The sequence below is a fragment of the Phaseolus vulgaris genome, chromosome 6 (assembly GCF_000499845.2).
Source record: "Phaseolus vulgaris cultivar G19833 chromosome 6, P. vulgaris v2.0, whole genome shotgun sequence".
Lineage (NCBI taxonomy): Eukaryota > Viridiplantae > Streptophyta > Magnoliopsida > Fabales > Fabaceae > Phaseolus > Phaseolus vulgaris.
The window spans coordinates 1,894,754-1,920,712 of record NC_023754.2 but is presented as its reverse complement, the minus strand read 5'-3'; the positions used below and the strand labels follow the sequence as shown (position 1 = coordinate 1,920,712).

The 25,959-nt window shown below is 37.8% G+C and overlaps 2 protein-coding genes across 4 annotated transcripts; both read right to left on the bottom strand.

Moving 5' to 3' along the window:
* Positions 1–143: 143 nt before the first annotated feature.
* Positions 144–6,840, bottom strand: LOC137830927 (protein arginine N-methyltransferase 1.6). 3 transcript variants are annotated; one of them, XM_068638340.1, is made up of 15 exons: positions 6,694–6,840; positions 5,878–6,113; positions 5,580–5,787; positions 5,024–5,149; positions 4,211–4,375; positions 4,012–4,130; positions 3,848–3,927; positions 3,346–3,617; positions 2,993–3,220; positions 1,771–1,844; positions 1,531–1,624; positions 1,235–1,384; positions 1,072–1,146; positions 622–718; positions 144–450 (listed from the first exon to the last, which is right to left on the bottom strand). In XM_068638340.1, the coding sequence occupies exons 2-15, from the start codon at positions 6,099–6,101 to the stop codon at positions 296–298; spliced, it is 2,067 nt and encodes a 688-aa protein (XP_068494441.1). In that variant the 5' UTR covers positions 6,102–6,113; positions 6,694–6,840; the 3' UTR covers positions 144–295. The 3 variants fall into 3 exon arrangements, with proteins under 3 accessions (XP_068494441.1, XP_068494442.1, XP_068494440.1); XM_068638341.1 differs by having other exon boundaries at positions 5,878–6,055; positions 6,694–6,811; XM_068638339.1 differs by lacking the exon at positions 6,694–6,840 and having other exon boundaries at positions 5,878–6,499.
* A 16,655-nt stretch (positions 6,841–23,495) lies between these two features.
* Positions 23,496–24,789, bottom strand: LOC137833195 (uncharacterized). Its single transcript, XM_068641556.1, has 3 exons — positions 24,649–24,789; positions 24,196–24,488; positions 23,496–23,826 (listed from the first exon to the last, which is right to left on the bottom strand). The coding sequence occupies exons 1-3, from the start codon at positions 24,787–24,789 to the stop codon at positions 23,496–23,498; spliced, it is 765 nt and encodes a 254-aa protein (XP_068497657.1).
* Between the last annotated feature and the right edge of the window lie 1,170 nt (positions 24,790–25,959).

Below are 25,959 nucleotides of genomic sequence, written 5' to 3'. Positions count from 1 at the left end.
TAGTCTTTTATATAATATTTGCTATTTGTTATTGTATTAATTAAATTGTTGTAATTAAATAATATATTAGATGTGGTAGTCGACCTGATAAGTTTTACTTTTTGACATCATATTAACTGATTCATATCCGAGCATGGAACTACTTAAGAAACATAAGCATGGAAACATTCTAACATAAAATTAAAAGAATATGCAAAAAGCTACTTTAGTAGCGTTGAAGTTTATGTGCGTCTAAAACGAAAATGGCACAGTTCCCTACCCTACACAATTTTCTGTGCCATTGATTGCAAAAGTTTCATAAAAAATCAAGTATAATTTTGAGTTCCTCCTTCAATGGGCTAAAACAAGCTTCGACAACTGCTGAACAAGGTTGGACACTTCTCGAGCTTTGGGGGCCTACTGTTTTAGGAGTTCCAAGAAGCTTAACTCCCTGCTTCCAGTACTTCCTATCTGCAATCTTAAAATGGGAACAATAAGCTGATTTGTTTTAGATCCTTTACAAGAATGAGTTCAGTGTTAGGTGTTCATTTAGTCTTTCATATATAAATTATAATTCTGCAGTGTTATGGAAGAGTGGAGATTCAGAGGTATATATATCTTAGAAATGTAAGTGAGAGTGACCTGGACCAGTTGAAATCACATTAGAATTTTGCAAATCCATCACCCAGTCAATCCATAATACAAATCCATGACATACCCCGCTCTTGGTGAACCTAACCTGCAACAGACAATTTTCAATATTCATTATATAAAAATTATTTATATTTACAAATTACTATTCTGTAAGATATATAGGCAGATATAATTAAAGTCAATTGATGTCCTTTGCAATCTCCTGTTAATAACTGGTTAGTAGTTAGGTCGAGTTTTTCCTATGAGCATGCTTCTCTCGAGATAATAATAATTATTCAGTTAATAAGCTACACCAGGGACCAACAGTTGTGCAATTCTTCGTTGAAAGGAAACTGTTGTGCAATAAAATAACTAGACATCATAGTCCCTGACACTGCCAAGTACCAAACATGCTGATGACGCCGATGAGTCCAAAACTTAGATTATATATCATAATACCTGGGATTTTCCTTGACATTCGCATATTTGTTTTGAAAAATCAAACTCCATCACGTCAAATGTCTCACTAAGCACCTGAAACATTATGCATAATAAGACCAAATTGATACTACTACACTATTGTTATTTGATAAGTGGAATTTTCTTTCAAAACATGAATTACATCAAATTCTCCACACTGCCAGACGAAAAAAGGGAGACAGGGACCCTCTTCTAGTTCAGGTAGATGACCACAAGCCCCCAATGTAGCATTTACCACTGAATGGTCAAAACCTTCAATATTACTCAGGCAACAACGACTTCTCCAAAGATCCTGCAAATTGTGTGTCACATTAATCCATGTATACGGCTCCACTATCAACCAAAAAAGAATAGTCATGTTCTCTTAATCCACTGCATAAATAAAAGAAAAATTCCTAAGCTACATATTTGAGCTTTGATTAATCCCCAATAACTTACAGGAAGAGACACGGCACATGCTCTCAATATTCCTTTACTAGGAATTATCAGAGCATCTTCAGAGAGGATATCATTAAGTGTAGTACGATCTCTCCTAAAAGGAATAAAAGTAACTTTAGAATGTTAAGTGCCAAATTAAAATCACATTGTCATTGATCATTTATAATTGTTAAAGCACAACTAATATTAAAATAAATAAATAAATGATCATTGCAAGAGAAGTTAATAAAAAAAATATACCAAAATCGCAGGTTCTGCCATGGCAGCATACCATCGTGTCCTACATAGAAAGGTTCTGCTATTAACAGATCAACCTACAGACAAAAGAAAAAAACATACATATTTAACCTGATTCAAAAAGGCATAAGTGGCTTAAACATTCCAGGAAAAGGAATTAATGTCACATGTACAACATAGATATTGTTTTCTACAGAATGCAACACACGTTTAGACACACTACTTTCCTAAAATGTAATGAATATATTTTATGTACAAAAATATTCAAATATAAGAAAGGTTTTGATGTAGGATAACTGAATAGTATCCTTGGCAGGGTGCTTCCATGAAAAACCTATAGTAATCCTCTTGGACGAAGTGTTCAACCAACTCAAATATCAAGTACTCTCTATAACAACAAGCCTTATCCCACTAAATAAAGGTTGATTATATAAATCATACAATGCTATTGGACTGAGTTAAAGACCAAAGGTTCATCATGAGATCCCTGTTAATATATTCACTATTATATATTAACAAAGAGAGTTCTATATGCTTACACTAAAGATCTATTTATAGACCCGACATAGGCAAACACTGTAATAAGTCATACACTGGAAAAAAAGAAAACTTAGGTATTTGAATATAAAAGATATGATTCAAATTGTATTTTGTAAACCTTTACAAGAGGGTATATATGGAGCTCCACCACCTTAGAATAATTATTACAATATCTCCTATAGGATTCTACATTACCTTAATTTTCATAATTACAATGATAATATCTTTTTCATAACTCAACACATACACTGAGCTGGAATATGTTAATGTGCAACCGAAGAAAATTCCTAGATAACATATAACAAAAATAAATAGAAAAACAGAGGTGGTCCAATTTACAACAGTTAATACTAGGAGGAAATACAACCAAATATTGTTTAAATGCAATAATCATAAAATAAAATTTATGCATTTACTATTAATTTGAAAAGATGAGCAAGTTTGTTCCCGAGTTCAAAAATTAAGAAATAAAGTTCCATATAAAAAATATAAGAAGCAAGCAAAGTAAAACAATATTTTCTGAATTAATATGTTCATTTCACAGCTTCCAAGTCTCTTGTTCAAATGCAAAGTTATTCCAATTTTTTGGATTTATGCATCATAGACATAAGGGAAGTATATGATATAGGTTTCTAATTGAAGCAATAATAAATCAACCATGCAAGTGGAATCAAGAAAACTTAACCTTTTTCTGATGTATATCATGCATGTTTAACTGTTGCACGCTTTTTTCAAGAACTTCAATGCAACTATGTGACAAACCATTTGCATGGGCAACTGCTTGCAAATATTGGAGGCCCCTTTCCCTCAACCCTGGAAATAATGACATTACACTTGCTTCTGAAAGCTTTGCCACAAGAAGTGGTAAAACGACACTATCATCTACAACCAAGCATAACAAACGATCTTTTCCCTGAAAAGGTAAACATTATCAGTTATGGTAAAGTAAATAAAATATGTTAACTTTTAGTTTATAATTTGTTCCTTATACAAGCATAGCTCAATCATATGGCATGGGAAAGAGGCTGAATAGCTTACAATGCTTTGTACTGCTTTCAACATTGAAAGCCTCCATTCTTTGTCTGCATAAATTGCAGCTCTTTCTGGTGGTAGTACAAGCTGAAAATCCCGAGTCATGCATTTATGGTTCAAAATCTCAGAAGTTGGTACTCGGGTATCAAAATTATATGAGAAACTAGTTTCAGTATGAGTAGCAAGTAAATGAATTTCTTCCCCTTTGAGTATGGAAATACCACTTCCTGGGACAAACCAAACACACTGTTTCCAGTGGTCACACCAACCAACAGGACCTAGGGTAGAACCAATGCAAGAACATTAGTGAAGACTCTAAAATATTAACAATTAACAATAAACAATAAAAATTATAAATATTCATAAGATATGTTATGATTAATAGTACTATAATTCTTATTTCATATAACTTTCAAACAATATCAAAGCAATGTACAATAGTAATGTAATGTGTAATGTTGAAGTCAATGCACCCTAACTAACAAACTAAATCATAACAAACTCTCACTTGTAATTGTTGGTGAGCTTATCCACCTTGGAGCAGTGGAATAATAGATGGTCCCTTCCTGATCAAGTTGAAGTACCCACCTAAATCAAACACAACAGGACTGTGAAAGGAAATAACATACTCTAATAATACAATTAAAATACCATTAAAAAACACATGATTACCAAGAGATCACAACATGAACTCTCCCATCATTCGTTGCCTTTACACACAACTCAGTTTCTCCATAACTCTCTGGCCGTTTCCAAAAATCAAATTCAAAAATTTTGAAGGGTTCTGAAAGCTAGAGGATCTCAATTTGAGTATGAAATATACTACTATTAATAATGTTTAATTCAGTAACAGAATTGTTATTAAACATACCAATGTTATTTCTTCTTGTATGGGATCGACATGCATGGCATATTGTTGATGTTTGACACTTAGCACACTCCCAAGCCCTGGAGGAGTAAGTCGAATGCCATCAGATACAGTAGCCTCATTGTTATGAAAATCATGAAACTTCCGTAAGAATGTGCTTTCAACCAGCTGAAGAAAGGATATGAAGGAAGAGGCACAAATTTCTGTTAGACTCAAGTCAAAACTTAAAAGAAAGGAAAGAATACAATGAAAATGATCTTCATGTTAGTGATAAGAAGAGTATTAGCAACACACTCTCTAACCTACTGCTTTTAAAACATTATCTATCATTGGCTAAATTTATTGAAAAATACGATTTATGAGACTCATCAAATACTAATTGAGAGACCCACAAAAATTGACGATTTATATAATTTTAGTCAACAGTAAAAAATGTGTTCAAACAAGGTATGGTAGGGAGTGCGTTACTAACATTTCTGTAATGATAAAAGCATAAAAATATCATATTCAACCTAAATATCAATAAAACTAAAAACTAAATGATGACACAGAAGAATGTAGTATGTCATGTCCTCTGATTACCTGTCCATGTATAGTTGCTCGATATGGCACAGTCAGAGGATTTATATAATTGACGATTTATATAATTTTAGTCAACAGTAAAAAATGTGTTCAAACAAGGTATGGTAGGGAGTGCGTTACTAACATTTCTGTAATGATAAAAGCATAAAAATATCATATTCAACCTAAATATCAATAAAACTAAAAACTAAATGATGACACAGAAGAATGTAGTATGTCATGTCCTCTGATTACCTGTCCATGTATAGTTGCTCGATATGGCACAGTCAGAGGATTTTCCACCAACAAATTGTCATGTGCATGTTGTAGGGTCGGTATAAGCCCCTCACCCAGTAGCTCTGAATCAAGTATCTCGCTTACCTATAACAATTATGTCAATTCATCGTTTCTTTCCTTTTTTTTGTCTTATCATTGCGCAAACACACATACACTATAAATATCAAGCATTGATTTGTCACTAACAACTTAGATTGCATACTTTGCCCTTACTGACTCTAGAAGAGTGAAACCATAACATGTTTTAAACCCAGCAGTTAACTTTAACTTTCTAAGTGATTATGAATATATTTTGATACAAAGTTAAGAAGGAATTTGGACACCTTATGTACTGGAAAAAAAACTAAATTTTCAGCAGAAAAGTTCTCAACAGCACTTCTAACTTGTATCCAGACATTCCTATTATTCATTTGGCTATTTAACAATCAAAACGTGTTAGGTGATGACAGAGGACTTGCAATGCAAGGACATTTACACAAGTTTATAAAGATGAGAGTCTTGAAATGACACTTACAAGAACATGGGCTCGTGAAGGGATATCAAGACCAACTTGGAGTTCATCAGAGCGCTTATTGATGATTTTGACTCTTCCCTCCATGCCATTAAGGCGCAACACCTTCTTCATCAGCTTCACCATGGGAAGATAAGATTCACATGCTGTAACCCTCCCTTCGTCACCCATGGCACGAGCAGCCAACATTGAAAGCAACCCAGTTCCAGCACTGCCCGATTGTAGTGGCATTGCATTATACAAAAAAGTGCAAAGACTAAAATCAAATTAAGCTACACCTATATCTTTATTTATGAAGTACCCGATATCGAGAACATGACAAGGTTTGGTGATGGTTTTCTGAATGGCTTGGCGAAATGCAGCGTTTCTGGCGGAGTCATTGAGCATGTCCAAATACGATGTCGTTGCAAGGAAGGGCTTGTGGAAATTCTGGGCGAAGCTCTCCTCGTTGTCTTCGATGACGACCCATTCAGAGTCACCTGTTAATGGATGAAGCTTAAGCTGGAACACTCGGTGGGTGGACATGGTTTCTTAAGTCTGAAAGGATGTGTTAGGATTTGGGAAAGGAAACTAGTGTCAATTAGGGTTTTTGGGAAACACAGAAATTATGGAACTAGGAGGCAAAGTTTAAGTGACATGGTTCATGAAATTGAAAATGAACACTCCTTTTTCACTCCATTTTGTAAGAAAATGGAAACCAAAGCCAGATTCCATAACAAAAAGTTAAGCAACAGATTCATTTCAATTTCAAAATAATTCTGAAAAATAGTGTTTGCTTATAAATATTTAAATACAATATAAATAGGTGTTATCATTACAAAACCAAACAACATAAGAAATAACACTTTTCATCAAGCGAATTAATAATGTCTAACTGAAATCAAACAATCATCTGAACCATTATTATTTCAAAACCAAACAATGAGAAGAAAATATTTTGTTAGTCCTAAAATAGATGTACAAGTTTTTTGAGATTGCTAAGTATACTAGCATTAAAAATTTATCTATAATACACTTAGAAACTAGGTTAGTTTTGCCACGTGTTACCTCCACCAATTTCTTTCAAAAATAATTTAAAAGCAAACACTTCAAAACTTACAAAAATAAGTATATATACCTCGCACTCGAGAGGTAACGTGGTTTCATCTTTGCTCCCTCACTGTCTCCATGTCTCTCTCCTTTCTCATTTCACGATTTGTGCTTTTTAACCCTTTTGCTAGGGTTTTTGCACACACAAACATGTGGAGACCTTTACGATTGACACGACGTGGAGACCTCTTAAATGGTGCCTTTTTGTTTTCTCTTTCACGTTTACGCATTGCACTTTTGCCTTTTCCACTTTGTCAATCCAAATCGCCATTTTAGGTTTTAACTTATGCTTTGTGCTAAGTCTTTTGCTAGAAATGGTTTCACCGTATTATCAACCACGTCAAGAAAAAATATTGCTTTGTTTTTGTACGCCATTCAAAGGAATAGTGGTTATTGTGCCATGTTTTCATCGAAAGTGTGTTCGTCTCTTTGTTTTATGGAACTTTTCGTGATAATATCTTTCTTTTTCCCTGTTTGAAAATGTTTTGGTCGTATATGATGTTTTTAGGGTTTAGGATTTTGCGTATGGAAATGTTTTTGGTAGATCTCAGTTTTTTTTTTTTCACTTCTGTTCCTATCAGTTGACCTGAAACACCTTCGTGCGCCTACGTCACTCTCACGTCCAAAATCCATGCGTTTGTTCGTGCCTTTCCTGTGATGAATGTCTAAAAACACAAATACAAAGGGCGACCTAGAGGCCGATTGCACTCCAACGCTCAAGTCAGTATTAGGGCGAGGAAACACCAAACTGTATAACTGTCGTTGTGTGTGTGTTAAGCGACGCAAAGGAATAGCGTACCTTGCCAAGTTTGTTACCTTACTATTTATAGACTGAAACTAGGGTTTCCTCTTTACCCGAAATCGGCTTTTCTGATGGACGGGCTCAACACTGTTGTTACCCTACTTTTAGGATAACCTAGCGCGTGGGTTCCCTAACTGGAGTGCAACCTCTAGCGAGGTGACCACCGGGGTGCCTCCTCGTGCACCTGATCTCTAGGGTCACCCGCCTCTGGGAGTGCCCTATCTGTTCACGTGCCATGCATACTGCTCATCCTTGGAACTCACAGGTCATATCTTTCCAGTGGCTCTACACTTGTGTTACGCCTGAACGCATCATCCACTCTACACGCATGGACCCTCGTGACCTAGGCTACTCCCTTACTGATAACTGGTGTGTGGTCTGGGATCCACCTTTCGTGGCCCAGCTCTAATGTTCGGGTCCCTGATGTCCGACCTCTCCACACTGTCTAGTGGCACGTCGGTACATCCTGGTGACCGATGTCTGACCACTCTTTGGTTCCTTGGCGCACGTGCTTTGCGAGATACTGGCCCACGCCGCTCGTGGGACCCTGCTTACGTGGCACCAATAGTACCAGTGGTCAATGACGCCCGAGGACTGGTCGGTACACAAGCCCCCCAGTCTCGAGTTGTAACTTCGTTCAGCGAAGAGACTAAGTCCTTGCCCTTGGTGACCTACGTGGCTCTTTGTGACAGGACGTGAATACTGCACCAAAGTGACGTCTTTCTAAGCCTGTCTTATCTGCACACACGTGTTTTGATCAACGACTAGGGCTTAACGTCGCTTACGCTTCTTTGTTTCCTTTAAACGTTCGAAAACGTGCGCGTTCAATCACTGTTCCATCATTCTCTAAAACACTCTTGATTGCTTCGTCTCCTTCCTCGAGCACTCTCGCATTTTCCCTACAAACTCCAACACCTTCATCCTCTAACTCGTGGTGTCTGGCATCGTGATACTTCTTCTAGCGTTCTTTGATATGTTGCCTTCATCGTAAGGAAGGGGTTTTAATTGTGAACTAGGTCGTTCCTCCTTGGCGCTTTTGCTCGAAAGGGGAGGTGTTCTCTACGAACCTACCTCTCCACTTATGAGGCCTCTAACGCAAGGGGAACAAACCCTCAATTGACCTCGGCTTCGCTCAAGGGCGCAGAGGATTTATCTAGTGAATTATTTCGTTCAACCTTTGCGCTTTCACTCGAGATGGGAGGTGTTCTCTCACGAACCTACCTCTCCGCTCACAAGACTTCTAACGCAAGGAAAACAAGTCCTTAACTGACCTCAGCTTCGCTCAAGGGCGAGGAGGATTTAATTGGAGAATTATTTCGTTCAACCTTGGCGCTTTCACTCAAGAGGGGAGGTGTTCTCTCACGAACCTACCTCTCTGCTCACAAGACTTCTAACGCAAGGAAAACAAGTCCTTAACTGACCTCAGCTTCGCTCAAGGGCGAGGAGGATTTAACTGGTGAACTATTTCGTTCAACCTTGGCGCTTTCACTCGAGAGGGGAGGTGTTCTCTCACGAACCTACCTCTCCGCTCACAAGACTTCTAACGCAAGGGAAACTAGTTCTTAACTGAATTGTACATAACTTGAGAAAATATTTCAATCGAAATTTATTTGGTGACCTCATTTTAAAACCCTTATAAGGGAAAAAAAGTGTCCCCTAGTACCATGTACAACGTTACTGCTTAACTGAAATAAAACTTGAAGTCAGCCGTATTCCATGTGCGAGGAATCGGGCCTCGTTTCAGCATCTCTAGTCTACATGCTTTGTAACCGAGGACCTCCGTTACTCTGAAAGAACTAGTCCATACGGGGGAGACCTGACGTGAAACCATGGGGCTGCCTTCTCCAGTACCTAGTGTCTTTCCTCAGGTCCTTGGCGTACTCTGCCCACTATGTGTATGAGTTTTTGAAACTGGTCCTGTTTCTGCACTAGGACTGAACTGATAACCTGACCGATCACCTTCTAGATATAAAGTAAATGACGTGTTTGGATGTGGTTTGGATAGGGGTGGAAGGTTGGCTAAGTACTCCTTCAACCTGATGAACGCCTCTTTACACTCTTGGTAAGGGAGGTCGCCCCCTCCTCTAAATGGTGCAAATCCAGACAAGACAGACATGCACCTTTCTGGGTTTGTCTCCATAACACGCTCAGCGAGCAAGGAACCCAGAGACTTCCCTGTTTCTATTCCGAACATGCCCTTCTCGGGGTCGGGTTTCAGCTTGTACTTAGTTATCTTTACAGACAGACCCTCTAAGTCAATTAGGCGTCATTCCTTGGCCCTCTGGTGGACAGGTTGGACCTTGGCATTCTGATCATGTGCCGTTTGATCGGGCGCACCGCTAAGCTTGGAGACCTTCCCTCTAGTCTCTCTTTCCCCAGGGTTGCCAAATGGATCAGATTTGCTCTCCCGAGCTATCTTCCCGCGGGCAATTTCTGCTACAGTCCAAGCGGGTTTGGTGCGACTGACCTCGGGCAGGGGGACCTCCTCTGTGTACGGTGGTCTAGTAGTGACCATGAATACCCCTCTCTTTGTTTTGAGAATGTTCTCGTAACATCTCTTGGCCTCCTTCCGGTGACTTGATGGTAATCACCTTTTCTGCCAAGTTCGATAGCTTCATCTTCATGTGCCTTGTCGACGGCACCGCCCCTAACCTATTTAGCGTAGGTCTACCCAACAACATGTTATAAGCAAAGGAGGCATTGACGACAAGGTACTTGATGCTCTCTGTACGGGACGCGGTATCGTCCGTGAAGGTGGTCCTCAATTCTAAGTGTCCGCGCACCTCTACCTGATCTCCTGCAAAACCATACAGACAGCCACCATAGGGCCTCAGCATGTTTGGGGATAGTTGCAGTTTGTTGAAAGTCGTCCAGAACATTACTGTTGAAACAAGTGGTGTTCAAGCTTTGAAGAATCCAAACCCTTTGAAGGATGATGAAGGCTGGATGTGCTGGCTGTTGCTGAGTTGTCCTTTAGATAGGATTTGGGTTAGATTTAATATGTAATCCACTCTTGATTGAATCCAAAGCATCGACACTCTCAATCTTTTTAAAAGAAAAGTGTTTTTCAAGCTAAGTGAAAAACAACTTGTTGTTTTGTCGAAACAACCGATTGTTTTATACTTAGGTGTTTTTAGAAAAGGTTGAAAAATGTTTTTATGGTTGACTTGCTGTCAAAACCAAAACAACCGATTGATTCGAGGAAACAACCGATTGTTTGTTTTGGTACCATAACAGAAAACTGTTTTGTGCTTTGACTGAGCATTAAATGATTTTCCAACTGTTTACGATCCAGTTTTTAATGCTTTGACCAATCTTTAAATGCAATTAATAGTTTGTTAAGATTTGATAACAAACAACAACTTTGAATATAAAACAGTAAAACAGATTTGGGTTTTACAAGAAGAATACAACTTTCTGATTTTGAAAGAGTTGAGATTGCTTAGAGATTGAGTTTGATCAAAGAGTGTGAGATAAGATTTTCTCTTGTATTGATTTCAGATTTGTTTCTGTAACAAGTGTAATCCTTGTATCTGTTGAAAGAAACCTTGTGTGTTTGCTGAGAAGTGTTGTGTGTTCTTGAGGGGATCAAGATCAACATTCTTAGTGTTGGTGTGTTGACCAAGAGAAGTGTGTGTCTTGAGGGGATCAAGGTCACTTCTTTGGTTGTGTTGTAAGTGATCTAGGTTTGATTGCTTAGTGGAATTCCTCAGTGGTTTTTGAGAAGACTGGATGTAGCTCTGGGTTTAGAGTGAACCAGTATAAACATTTGTGTGCATTTTTTCTATCCTTAATCTCTTTAAATTCATTTTTAATATTTGCAAACTAGTATAAACAACTGATTGTTTCTGCGAAACAACCGATTGTTTTTCTGGTGCTGTTGTTTTTGCTTTGTATTTTGGTAAACTGGATTCCTTATCATTTGTTTCTCGAAGTAATTTCATTCTTAGCTTAAAAGTTTGCAAAAACCTTCTTTAAATAATTCACCCCCCTCTAGTTTAAAGCTATCCATTCTAACAATTGGCATCAAGAGCTTGGTTCTTGAAATTTATTCAAGTGTGATCCTAAAACTGTTTTTTAAATGGTTGATAGACTACTTTTTGGGGAAGGTGCTTCAATCAACAGACCACCTCCGTTTTGTGGTTTGAACTACCAATTTTGGAAAGTGAGAATGAAAATCTTTGTGGAATCACTTGACAAAGGAATTTGGGATGCAATTGAAAATGGTCCTTTTGTCCCAAAGTTTGAAAAAGATGGATCTTCCATTGAAAAGCCTTGATCTCAATGGACTGATTCTAAAAGCAAGAAGGCCAAATTCGATTGCATTTCCAAAAACATAATAACCTCTACTTTAAATTCAGATGAGTTTTTCAGGGTCTCTCAATGCAAATCAGCAAAAGAAATGTGGGACACCTTAGAGGTAACTCATGAAGGTACAAATGAGGTGAATAGAGCTAGGAAGCATACTCTAATCCAAGAGTGTGAGATGTTTAGAATGCTCAAAGGTGAAACAATTGCTGAAGTGTAGAAAAGATTCACACACATCATCAATCATCTCATGAGCCTTGACAAGACCTTTGAAAAGGAAGAGCTAAACATTAAGATTTTGAAATGTCTTGATAGAACATGGCAACCTAAGGTAACTGCTATATTCGAATCTAAAGATCTAACATCTTTGAGTATGGCTTCTTTGTTTGGCAAGCTTAGGGAACATGAGTTAGAGATGAATCGACTCAATGTTCAAGAAAGCGAAGACAAGCACGTAAGGAGTATAGCCTTAAAAGCTTCCAAGCACAAAGGCAAACAAGAATCCAACGATGATAGTGATGAGGAAAACCTTAGCTTGCTATCAAGAAAGTTTAGCAAATTCTTGAAGAGGAACTGCAACAAGGACAACAACAAAGATAGGTATGGAAACAAGAAATCTAATGATTTTAATTCCAATAACTATACTTGTTTTGGTTGTGGTGAGCAAGGTCACATAAAGGCAGATTGCCCAAATAAAAGCAAGGAGAAAAAGCCTAGCTATAAGGAAAAGAAGGGCAAGACAAAGAGAGCCGACATAACTTGGGATGAGAAGGAGCTATCATCATCAAGCTCTTCATCAAGTGAAGATGAGAAAGCAAACATCTGTTTGATTGCTGAAGATGATGATGAATCTTGCAGCTCAAGTGATGTAAGTTCTTGTGCTTCTTTTAAATGAACAAAATTATAGTGAATTGCTTGAAGCTTTTCAAGAAACTCACGATGAAGCTAATCGATTGGTGCTTTCAAACAACCGATTGAAAGAACTTAACAGCTGGCTGGAAAAGAGAGTGAAAGCATTTGAAGATGAGATTGAAAAATCTAAAAACGATTTCAAAAGTCTGGAAACTCATTTAAAAAATTCTTCTTGCAAGTGTGACACTCTCATTTGCGAAAATTGTGAAAACCTTGAGAAGAAAATGCATTATCTTGTTAATACTGTGGACAAGCTTTCAAAAGGGAAATCTAACTTTGAGAATGTCTTAGCATCTCAAAGTTGTGTTTTTGGAAAGGCTGGTTTAGGTTTTAATCCACAAAACAAACAAGATAAGTTTTCAATTTTTTTCAAGAAAGCCAGTAAAACAACCGATTGTTAAGTCAAAACAACCGGTTGTTACATGCTTTTACTGCATGAAAAAGGGTCATTCAGTTAGATTCTGCAAAATAAGAAAGTTTTCTATTTCCAGGGGCTTCATGAAATGGATTCCTAAAGGACGTGAGGTTCCAAATGAGAAAAAGAAATCAATTGGACCCACATTTGTGAAGGGACCAAATCTTGTTGCTTGAACTCATGTTTGTGCAGGAAATCTAAAGAAGTATGAAGCACTAAGTCATCTGATCAAGTTCTTGGAAGAAAAAGACCAACATTGAAGCTGAATCAATTTTCTGTATCTGTCCAAAGGCCCTCAACAGTTAAATGAGCCTTCTTGATCACAAAGCACATGGCTCATTGAAAGAACAACATAAAGGATAAGACCTTCCTTATCTCTGTTCTTAATTCCTTTTCTTAAGTTCATTTTCATGTTTGTATAACCTCTTTAAAATGTTCAATTTCATCTGCTTTGATTTCTTTCTGCTCATGCTTAAAAACTCAAAATCAGTTTTATTGCTGCAGAAAAGCAACCGATTGTTTCTTTGAAACAACCGATTGTTTTGTGTCTGGCAGCACTATGAAGAAATCAATTTAATTTCTTTTTTTAATTTCTATCTGTTGTAGATCAAATTAAAGAAAGAATCCTTGGTCAATGAACCTGTGTTGAAAGCTGATCATGCTCAGAAAGAAGTTACAACAGTCATAAAGGAATATATTCCACAATCTTGGAAATTTAAGAGCTTTTATGACTAGTCAAAGATCACGTGTGAAGACCATGTGATTTTCTGCTTTTTCAGACGTTTTCTGTGCAGGGCATGGCCAAGTCCTCTCTCTCTGAAAATCTGGTACCCACTCATGTCATTGAATGCTTTATGATTCTGTTATTGCTATAAAATCTGTTGCAGCTGATCTCTTCCACAAGAACAACCAATTGCAACATCTCTTGCAACATCTCTTGCAAATCTTGTGTGAGCTTCTCTCTGTTTCTTCTCTGCCATCATGACTCAACTCCTCTCACCTCAAAGAGAGTCAAATCCAGAGTAGTAAGGTCTGGAGGAAGGCTTGAAGGATGGTTTTCTGGTGATAATGATCTAACTGAGAGATATAGATTTGAGACTAGCACCAAAGTGATAAACAACCCTAAAGTTGTTTGCTTTGATTGGCTGAAAAGCCAAAAGCTGGACAATGTCAGAAGGCTCCTTAAAGATTAGTCCCTCAGAAAGTTCTTGGAGATGAAGGGCAATATCTACCCAGATTTGATAAGGGTAATCTACACAAATCTCAAGTTTGAGGGAAACAACCTTGTTTCTCATGTAAAAGGTGTAGATATGGAGATTACACATGATGTGTGGGCTGCTGTAGCTGGTCTAAAGTACTCTGGCCTCATAATCAACTAGGGGAACCTTGGAGTAGTGGAGGACTTCAACAAAGTCCAATACTACAAGAGCTGCTTGAAGAACCAAAATGCTCAAGTTAGGACTTGTTCGGTTGGTGGCTTAAGGCTTGATGAAAGGTTGCTAGCCCTTATTGTGACTTGGATTCTAACTTCAAGGGGGAGCAATCATTCTGTTCTTACAGAGGAGGACCTGGTGTTCATCTTCTACATTATGAAGAAAATCAGAATAAACTGGATACACATCATTAAAGAGCACATGCAAAAGGCAATGAGGTTAAGTGACTATCACTATCCATATGCTGTTTTGATTTCTACATTTCTGCTTTATTTTGAAGTGAACCTAGAGGATGAAACATCTGAGTTGGTCAAGTAAACTCAAGAGTTGAACAATGGATCTCTCAGTAAAATGGGATTCACCAAAATAGGTGGCAAATGGATTAGCAAGGATGGTGATCTTGGTGCCTCATCAAGTGCTGCTGCTGATCTTGAAGAAGGTGAACATGTTGCTGATATGGATTTTCAACAAGAAGATCAACCTGAAGGAAATCAAGATGCTGGACCTAGTGTTAGTGCTGGAAATCAAGAAGATATAATGCAAACCATGTCTCCTTTTGAGAGATTCATAGTCAATAGACTTGATAGCTTTGCGGAGAACCAAAGGAATCTCCATGATCTATGTGTCAGCAGTTTCCAGAGGATTGCTAACAGGTTTGACAGCATGGATGCATACTTCATGACCTTAGATGAACAGATTGAGGCAGTACAAAACTAGATCTTTAATCTTCAATATGCCGATGATGATGAATGAAGAAGAAAAACAATCGGTTGATGTATCGAAACAACCGATTGTTTTTCGTGGTTGTAACAGTTTTTCTGTTTTCTGCTTTTGCTTTTTAAATCTGATGTATTAAGAACAATTATCTTTTTCATCTCTTCTTTTTGTCTATTTGTGAAGACAAATAGGGGGAGATTTATGCTGTGTTTGGTTTCAGTTTTTATTTTCTGCAAAAGAGGTTGTATGGGTGAAACCTTATAGGTTTTTGCTCTTATATTTGTTTGTTGTTTGCTCTGATATTATGCTCTGAATTTCTGTATTTGTTTATGTGCTAACCAAATATCAGAAGTTCTAGACTTTGCTTAAAATTGTGTCTTGCAGGAACTGCTTCAGATTCAATCAGGTATAACACAAGCATCAGGGATTTGTCTTCATCAAATAGGGGGGATTGTTGAAACAAGTGGTGTTCAAGCTTTGAAGAATCCAAACCCTTTGAATGATGATGAAGGCTAGTTGTGCTTGATGTTGCTGAGTTGTCCTTTAGATAGGATCTGGGGTAGATTTAATATGTAATCCACTATTGATTGAATCCAAAGCATAGGCACTCTCAATCTTTTTAAAAGAAAAGTGTTTTTCAAGCTAAGTGAAAAACAACCTATTGTTTTGTCGAAACAACCGATTGTTTTATACTTAGGTGTTTTTAGAAAAGGTTGAAAAATGTTTTTATGGTTGACTTGCTGTCAAAACCAAAACAACCGATTGATTCGAGGAAACAACCGATTGTTTGTTTTGGTACCATAACAGAAAACTGTTTTGTGCTTTGACTGAGCATTAAATGATTTTCCAATTGTTTACGCTCCAGTTTTTAATGCTTTGACCAATATTTAATGCAATTAATAGTTTGTTAAGATTTGATAACAAACAACAACTTTGAATATAAAACAGTAAAACAGATTTGGGTTTTACAAGAAGAATACAACTTTCTGATTTTGAAAGAGTTGAGATTGCTTAGAGATTGAGTTTGATCAAAGAGTGTGAGATAGGATTTTCTCTTGTATTGATTTCAGATTTGTTTCTGTAACAAGTGTAATCCTTGTATCTGTTGAAAGAAACCTTGTGTGTTTGCTGAGAAGTGTTGTGTGTTCTTGAGGGGATCAAGATCAACATTCTTAGTGTTGGTGTGTTGACCAAGAGAAGTGTGTGTCTTGAGGGGATCAAGGTCACTTCTTTGGTTGTGTTGTAAGTGATCTAGGTTTGATTGCTTAGTGGAATTCCTTAGTGGTTTCTGAGAAGACTGGATGTAGCTCTGGGTTTAGGGTGAACCAGTATAAACATCTGTGTGCATTCTCTCTATCCTTAATCTCTTTAAATTCAGTTTTAATATTTGCAAACTGGTATAAACAATCGATTGTTTCTGCGAAACAACCGATTGTTTTTCTGGTGCTGTTGTTTTTGCTTTGTGTTTTGGCAAACTGGATTCCTTATCATTTGTTTCTCGAAGTAATTTCATTCTTAGCTTAAAAGTTTGCGAAAACCCTCTTTAAACAATACACCCCCTCTAGTTTAAAGCCATCCATTCTAATAATTACGTCTGCCGAGCTTCCCTGATCTACTAGCACACGGTGCACCTTCCTTCCTGCGGTTACCACTGAGATCACCACCGGGTCGTTGTCATGGGGAAGAACATCCTGAAGGTCGCCTTTGGTGAAGGCAAGGTCGATATCGAAGGCATCGTCGGTTCTTTGCGCTTCTACCGGCATCACCGTCGTGCGTATCTCCTCTGCTGAGAAGCAGTACAACCTCCTCCCGAGAACCCTCCCACGATGGTGTGAATCTCACCGTGCACGGGGACTTCATGCCTCAGGCCACCCCCTGTCGTCCTCGGTCCCCTATTTTTCTTGCAAGTAATCCCTCAGGAGACCATTCTTCACCAGCTCATCTAGCTAGCTGGTGTCCCAGTGCCAAGCAGTTGCGTATGGGATGACTGAATGCTTGGTGTAACTCATACCAGGCGTTCTTGTTGGGCCCGAGCCTCTTGTTGGTCTTGGGGGCTACCTTCAGCCTCTCCGCTACATTTGGGATAGCGATGAGGTCCTTTAATTCTACCACGAAGTCATACCTTGGTGGCACGTTCTCCCTCTCGTGCCCCCTAGTTTGAGGCTTCCTCGTTTGATAGGGTTGTTGCTTCACGGGGGTCTTCTTCTCTGTTGTTGCCTCATGCACCCTTAGGGTTTGAGGGCGACCTGTTGCGCGCGGGCGCGTAGTGACTCGCTGAAGGGGCCTAACACAATGCCCTTCCTGAACACGTGCACCATCATCCTTTCGTCTTTGAGGTTCAACCTCACTACCTGTGCTCCAAAGCGGTGGAGGAACTCCTTCAAAGACTTTCCTTGATATTGTCTTACATCAAAGAGATCATAAGAGACTGACGAGGGAGCCTGATTCGCGATGTATTGTGCCCTGAACAACTTTGTAAGTTGTGGGAACGACGTTACATGGCCATCAAGGAGGCTGATGAACCAGTCCATCGTTGTTCCCACCAGGGTGCTCATGAATAGCTTGCATCTCACCGCATCGGAGCCCCCAACCAGCATCATCTATGTATGGAAAGTCGTGAGGTGGGCCTCCGGGTCCTCGGTACCAATGAAGGTCACCTTGAGCTCTGCGAGCGTGGCTGGTATTGCGGCATCCACAATTTCTTGTGAGAACGGTGTCGGAAACTCCCTGGGCGGTGTCACAGGCTCTTGATCTGCATTCTCACGCTCGCCTGCGCGGGTTTGCAAATCCCTACGCAGTTCCTCATTCGAATGGCGCAGTTCTTCGTTTCTTGCTTGCGACGCCTCCAAGTCAGCCTGGATACACTCTTGGTTTGCTCTCGACGCGACCATCTCTTCCTGAAGGGCTCGCATCGTCTCCATAACCTGTTGCAGGGTGAGGCCTTCACCCCCGTTTGGTGCAACAGGTCCCTGCCTCGTACTTCTCATCTCTTGGATCTTCCTGGTTCTTGGTGGTGGGACAATGTTTTGTATCGTGCCCCACGGTGGGCGCCAAATGTTCCTGCCGGTTGACCTGAAACGCCTTCGTGCGCCTACGTCACTCTCACGTCCAAAATCCCTGCGTTTGCTCGGGCCTTTTCTGTGATGAATGCCTGAAAACACAAAGACAAAGGGCGCCCTAGAGGCTGTTTGCACTCCGACGCTCAAGTCAGTATTAGGGCTAGGAAACACCAAATTGTATAATTGTCGTTGTGTGTGTGTCAAGCGGCGCAAAGGAATAGCGTACCTTGCCAAGTTTGTTACCTTACTATTTATAGACTGAAACTAGGGTTTCCTCTTTACCCGAAATGGGTTTTTCTGATAGGCGGGCCCAACACTGTTGTTACCTTACTTTTAGGATAACCTAGCGTGTGGGTTCCCTAACTGGAGTGCAACCTCTGGCGCGGTGACCATCGGGGTGCCTCCTCGTGCACCTGATCTCTAGGGTCACCTGCCTCTGGGAGTGCCCTAACTGTTCACGTGCCATGCATGCATCTCATCCCTGGAACGCGACCCTCACAGGTCATATCTTTCCAGTGGCTTTACACTTGTGTTACGCCTGAACGTGTCATCCACTCTACATGCATGGACCCTCGTGACCTAGGCTTCTCCCTTACTGATAACTGGTGTGTGGTCTGGGATCCACCTCTCGTGGCCCAGCTCTACTGTTCGGGTCCCCGATGTCCGACCTCTCCACACTGTCTAGTGGCACGTCAGGACATCTTGGTGACCGATGTCTGACCACTCTTTGGTTCCTTGGCACACGTGCTTTGCGAGATACTGGTGCACGCCACTCGTGGGACCCTACTTACGTGGCACCAATAGTACCAGTGGTCAACGATGCCCAAGGACTGGTCGGTATGGAAATGTTTTTGGTGGATCTCAGTTTTTTTTTTCACTTGCTTTCATCTCTATTTTATACATTTTATTTTTTTGGTGTTTTGACATTGTTTTCCTAAGTTGAATAAGGTTTCTACATTGTTTTTCTTTTTTGGTTTGTCTCGGATTTTGTATTAGGTTTTTAACTACATTTTACTAATACGATTTAAACCTTCTTTTTTCTGCAAATGTTATGTTTAGGTCATGGTTTCGATGGATCTCAATTTTTTAGGTTTCTTTAACCCCTACCCGTTTCATCTATATTTTTTACTTTTGATCTTTTTGGGGTTTTGACATTGTTTTCCTAAACTCAATATGGTTTTTCAATATGGTTTTCACATTGTTTTCCTTTGTTTGTTTAACTCAGATCTTTTATTAGGTTTAAACGTTTTTTTAAAGAATGATCTGTTTAGGTAATGGTTCTAGTGGATCTTTGTTTTTTAGGGTTTTTTAGCCCCTTCTTTTTCAGACAATGTTCTATTAAGGTTATGGTCCTTTTGGTGTACATTTTGAATTTTGAAATCCCGAAGATATATATTCATTTATTATTTTAATCTTTTGAATTTGTGGTTATTTTTTTGTTTCTTATTCATTCATATCGTTGTGCATTTTGACATTTCATTTTGTTATCTGAAAAGTGTAAGTGAGAATGTCGCACCCGCATAAACATGATAATACCATCAAAGAAGTGAATCTTAAAAGAGAAAAAGGGATTTCATAGCAAGGGTTGTTCGTTTATGGTTTATGGCTGATTTCAACAAACCCAAATTTCCATTTTTTATGGAGTTGGTAATCCAAGATAAGTAGGTAAATTTTTATTATTCGTTTGTATTATAGTATTTTGGTATTATTTTTTTTACACTATTTTAATATTCGTTTAATTTTCCACCTTTTTGTAGGGAGATACAATTCATGTATATGTTAGGAGGACACTTATTTATAAATTCCAGAACGACATTGTTGAGGAAAAAGGTGTACTCTTTTCAATTTTTTAGTGTTACAACTAATTCCGGTAGTTAAAATTAATTTTTTAGTCTAGTACTAAGGTAGCGTCTTTAGATAATGATTTGATTTCAACTTCGACACCTCACTACACTCCACTCTCTATGGTGTTTGCACCTGGGATGTTGATTACTTAATTGGTAAGTTGAATAATTATGATTTAAGCTCAATATAATTGTATTTTGTGTTGAACTCATTTGTTTGTGTAGATCTTATTGGACTTCTCACAAGTGTGGACACTTAAAGAAAGCTTCAAAGAACAAGGAAAACAACAAAGGTGAATGTTATCTCCATTGAAGTTGATGGGTAACATATTATTTTCTTGAAGAAGTAAAATTTTAAATGTTGGAATTTGAAGTTGTTTATCCACCTTTGATTTCTTTGCAACAACATCCAAATGAAGTGTACCTTATTTGGAAATTATGTTGATGACCTTAATGCATTTCTATCTTCGATAGAATTTCAAAATGTTGTTATTAGTATCCAGTTTGCAAAAGTAAGGGTTCCAGAGTAGGTCAAGTTATCATTCAAAACTTGGTATTTGTTTTACAGGGTAGGTATACATTTGACATGATTATAACTCCATGATATCTTTCTCTAAAGTGCAGATAAGGTTTGTTTCTGGACTACACCAAAATTGTCTACAACATGGAGTCCAAAGAGGCAAGAGAACTTAAACAAAGGTGATTAAAAAACATATTTGTGTTATTCAATACATTATTGTAATTATTATTATAGTTAAAATTGATGATGCAATATTACCAAATGTTTAAACTGTGTATGATGATTTAGTCTACTGATTCTCCTTCTCAGGGATTGAGTTAATTTTTCGAGGGTGGAAAAAATAATTTTGAATATGAGTTTGTGCACTTGAGTTCTCAAAATACAATTCAAGGACTTAAAGATTGTAAAGAGGTATAATTAAAATTTATTAATTGTACTATGGAAATGAATTTTGTATATTTTTATATTATAACTATTTTTTTTGTTACAGGAAACCACTTTTGTTGTTTTGACCACTATAAAATATATTCTAGATGACGATGATTGGTGATATACAACTTGCTTATGCAAGTGACATTGATAAAGTAATCTTTGCAAAATTACCCCATGCAAATTTATATCCTAAATTGTCAAAGGCAGTTGCAACCTACATGATATATGGTCTATGTGGAGCTTCCAGGTTCATCTCACCTTGCAATAATAAAGATAGATGTTTCAAGTTTTACCCCCAAGAAATTTAAATTGTCAACTACTATTGATGAAGATAAATATTCATGTTACAAACGTAGAGATAATGGCATATTTACTGAGGTACCAGGCCTACGCTAACATCGAATATTGCAATAAATCCAACTCAATCAAGTATTTGTTTAAATATGTGAACAAATGTCCACATAGAGCTAGTCTTAAAATTACTAATACTGCTAAAAGGAAAACTCAAACAAAAATGCAACAAACCAGAACAACTACATTAGCATGATACATTTTCAAGAAAAATCAAGGAATCAAAACCAGTGTGAATGGAATCTTATGATTTCAACTACAAGCATGTAATCGAATTCAAAGGTGAATCAAAATTTGATAAACTTCTCACTAGATGCTCTCTAACTCTCAAGTGTTTAGGTTTGTATTTACACTCAACACTCATGCCGACAAACACTACCATATGCTTAGCAAGACTCTAATATTCACAAATCGAAAAATATGCAATCAAAGATCAAGAGGACTTTATAAGGGATGTAATGGGGCTTTGGTAAAGGTAGGTAAAAGTGGGAAAATAGGCTTAAAAACCATAGAAAAACAAAGGAGCAATAAAGGACAGGTCTAAAAACAAGTGTAAGTATCATGACAATTCAACTCCTCTTTTCATTTCAAGATATCATTTTTTTTCTTCATATAGTAGACAATCTACCAAGTGTATTAGATGATCCACTCTTATTTGCTTTATTTTTATTTTTTGTTTTATTCCTTTTTTTTTTTGAAGAATTTGAAGAGGTATACTATGAAAATGAGATGCACCCCCACACTTATTCAAGAACCTATTTCAAAATAATTTTAAAACTCCTTTATCTTCTAAGGTAGGGACAAACATGATTTTTCTGTTTTTTTTTTCTTATAATAAGGGTTAAAAACAAGAAAAATGCTATAGGCTCAAGGGGTTAACAAATAGATTATCATAAAGGTAATTTAGTATGCCTAGTGGGTTAATTTAAACAAAGAATGCCTCAATCATATCAATTCATGCATGTAAATCATAATTATAAACCATAGAACCAAGCTAAGTTCTAGAGTATAAGCAGACACAAGTGAAACACTCTAAAAAGAATATTAGACACTATATCAGATGATCCATTAGACAGTATGTCAATGAAGCTCAAAATCTCACCTGGGACAGTTTATCACAAAAGATTCAACTCTAAATTTCTCATAACCAACTTATGTTTCAAAACTTTTCAAAGAAATCCACACAACAAAGATCAAGAAACTAAAAATTTATCTAGAAACATGCACAATGCTTATATTAGATGTCCTAAATGTTTTCTACAAGAAAATAAATAAATATATATATATATATTAAGGAATTTTATTTGAAAGCAAACCAAGTAAACTCCCAGGAAAGAGAGGTAAGTCACAAATGGACAAACTTAAATACCAAGTCTTTCCTAGCCAGAGTCTTCCCTGGATCACTTTTCAAAAAAAAAAAAAAAACATAAATAAATAAATAAATAGTAAAAGAAAATGTAGAAATGAAAACAATAAAAATAAATAAATAATAAATAAAAAGTAAAACAACTCCTAATTACAATTCCTCCCCCCCCCCCCCCCCCGCTTAAATCATACATTGTCCTCAATGTAAAAACAATTAATAGATGTGTATGATAAAAGTAAGGGAAGAAATACTCCCTCTTCAAGCTTGAGGGTAATGGGGGTGTTGAAAGGTAATCTCTTCCACCGTCTCGTCTTGAGGAATCTCATGAAAGAGCTTTAGACAATGTCCATTCACCTTAAATGTATTGGTAGACGTTAGACTCTGCAATTCTACCACACCATGAGGATGAACATGGGTGACAAAAAATGGTCCAATCCATCTTGAACGCAACTTTCCAGCATAAGCTTTAATCTGGAGTTGACCAATAACACTCGTTGGCCAACAACAAACTCTTTCCCAATGATGAAGTGGTCATGTAGACGCTTGGTCCTTTCCTTGTAGAATTTGGAATTCTCATATGCCTCCAAACGGATCTCGTCTAACTCCTACAAATGAAGTTTTCGCTGCTCTCCTGCCTTGTCATAATCCATGTTGCATGTCTTTACTGCTTATTAAGCTTTGTGCTTGATCTCCACAGGTAGATGACTAGCTTTTCCAAAGACAACCCTAAAAGGAGACATCCCAATAGGTGCTTTATAGGCTGTACGATAGGCCGAAAGAGCATCGTCTAAACGTTTACTCCAATCCTTCCTTGTTGGCTTAACCATCTTCTCCAAAATCCGCTTTATTTCTCTATTAGAGACCTCAACTTGACCATTTGTTTGTGGATGATATGGTGTGGACGCTCTATGGATCATCTCATATTTCCGAAATAGGCCATCTAGTATCTTGTTACAAAAATGTGTGTCTTGGTCACTGATGATGGCTTTAGGAATCCCAAATCTGCAGAAGAAGTTAGATTGAATAAAAGCTGCAACAACATGGCAATCATTAGTTCTTGTGGCTATTGCCTCCACCCATTTGGAGATATGTCCACAACAAGAAGGATATAAGTGAATCCAAAAGAAATAGGGAAGGGACCCATGAAATCAATACCCCACACATCAAAGACTTCACAAAATAGCATGGGTTGCTAGGGCATCTGTTGTCTCTGGGAGATAGCAGTGCCTACTCTTTGACACATGTGGATGAGACGGTCCATGCATCTCTAAAAAGGGTTGGCCAAAAGAAACCACAATCCAGTACCTTTATTGCAGTACGTTGTGTAGCCAAGTGTCCTCCAATAGATGAAGCATGAAAAAAATTTAGCACAGATGGGATCTCCTGGTCAGGAATGCATTTGCGTATGATCCGATCATTGTAGAAACACCATAAGTATCCCAGACATAGTACTTGGCATCACTCTTTAGTTTGTCTCTTTGTGTCTTGGTTGCCAATAGTGGAAAAACGGAAGCAGCAAGGTAGTTCACTATGTCAGTGTACCAAGGTATAAGTTCAGATGTGTTAGATAATCTAGAATATTCATTAGATGCTTTGGTTGGACCATTTACTGATTTCGTTATGAGAAGAAGATGCTTATCTGGTAAATCATGCCCCACTACTATCTTTAATCTCCAAGTCTAATTCTAGGAGCAACAACATCCACCTAATCAACCTTGGTTTTGAGTCAGTCTTCTTTAATAGATATTTTAGGGCAACATGATCAGTAAAAACAACCACCTTGGATCCTAGGAGATACCATCTGAACTAATCTAAGGAAAAAACAATGGCCAACAACTCCTTTTCCGTTGTGTAGTTAGACTGAGCAACGTCTAACGTTATAGAGGCATTGTAGATCACATGTGACAAACCATCTACACGTTGTGCAAGGACAACTCCAAGTGCATAATTTGAGGCATCACACATGATCTCAAAAGGGAGTGTTCAATCAAGGGCATTTATAATTGGAGGTGTCACAAGTGCTGCTTTAAGGGCATCAAATGCCTCTTTGCATCCTTCTCCAAAATCAAACAATACATCCTTCTGTAGCAAGTTAGATAAAGGTAATGTTATTTTGCTGAAATTCTTGATGAACCATCTATAGAACCCTGCATGACCAAGAAAAGACCTAACCTTCCTCACAGAAGAGGGATAAGGTAATTTTGAGATAACATTCAGTTTAGCAGGATCTACTTGAATACCTTCCTCAAAGATAATGTGACCCAAAATTGTACCTTATGTAACCATAAAATGACATTTCTCATAACTTAATACTAAGTCATTCTCAATGCATTTGTCAAGTACTTTGACCAGGTTAGCCAAACAATCATCAAAAGAAAAACCATACAGGCTAAAATCATCTATAAAAACCTCTATGCAATGCTCAATTAAATTAGAAAATATGTTCATCATGCATCGTTGGAACTGTTGATCAAGAGAGATCAAGTGCTTTGAAGAATCCAAATCTTATGTGTTTGATGCAAGACTAGTGTTGCTGTTATGTTTAGGGAGGAATTTGGGTAGAATAGAATGTGATCCACTCCTTTGTTGAATCTAAAACTAATGTGATTTAAAACCTTTTAGAAAATAAAGTGTTTTTCCAACTAAGTGAAAAACAACCTGTTGTTTTGTCGAATCAACTGGTTGTTTTACTCTTAGGAGTTTTTGAAAAGGTTAAAAACTATTTTAGTTTAGTTGACTTAACTGCCAAACCAAACAATCGGTTGTTTCGTGGCTTCAACCGATTGTTTCTTTGAAAAGCCTAACATAATTCTATTTTGGTTGTTGAATGTGCTTTAAATGATTTTCAATTGAATACGCTCATTCATTAATTGCTTTGACCAATCTTTGGAAAATATAAATGGTTTGTTTATGTTTCAAACAAGCAAGAGAAACAGATTTGAGTTTTTCAGTTGTGACAAAGTTGATTTCAAGATTTGAACATTCACATCAAGCTTTGGGTTTTTCAAAGAGAGTTGAATAGGATTGCAATTGTATTGATTTCAGTTTGTACTGTGAACAAGTGTAATCCCTTCTCAACCTACTGTATTTCTGGTGTTGTGTTGCCAAGGAGTGTTGTCTGCTCTTGAGGTGGTC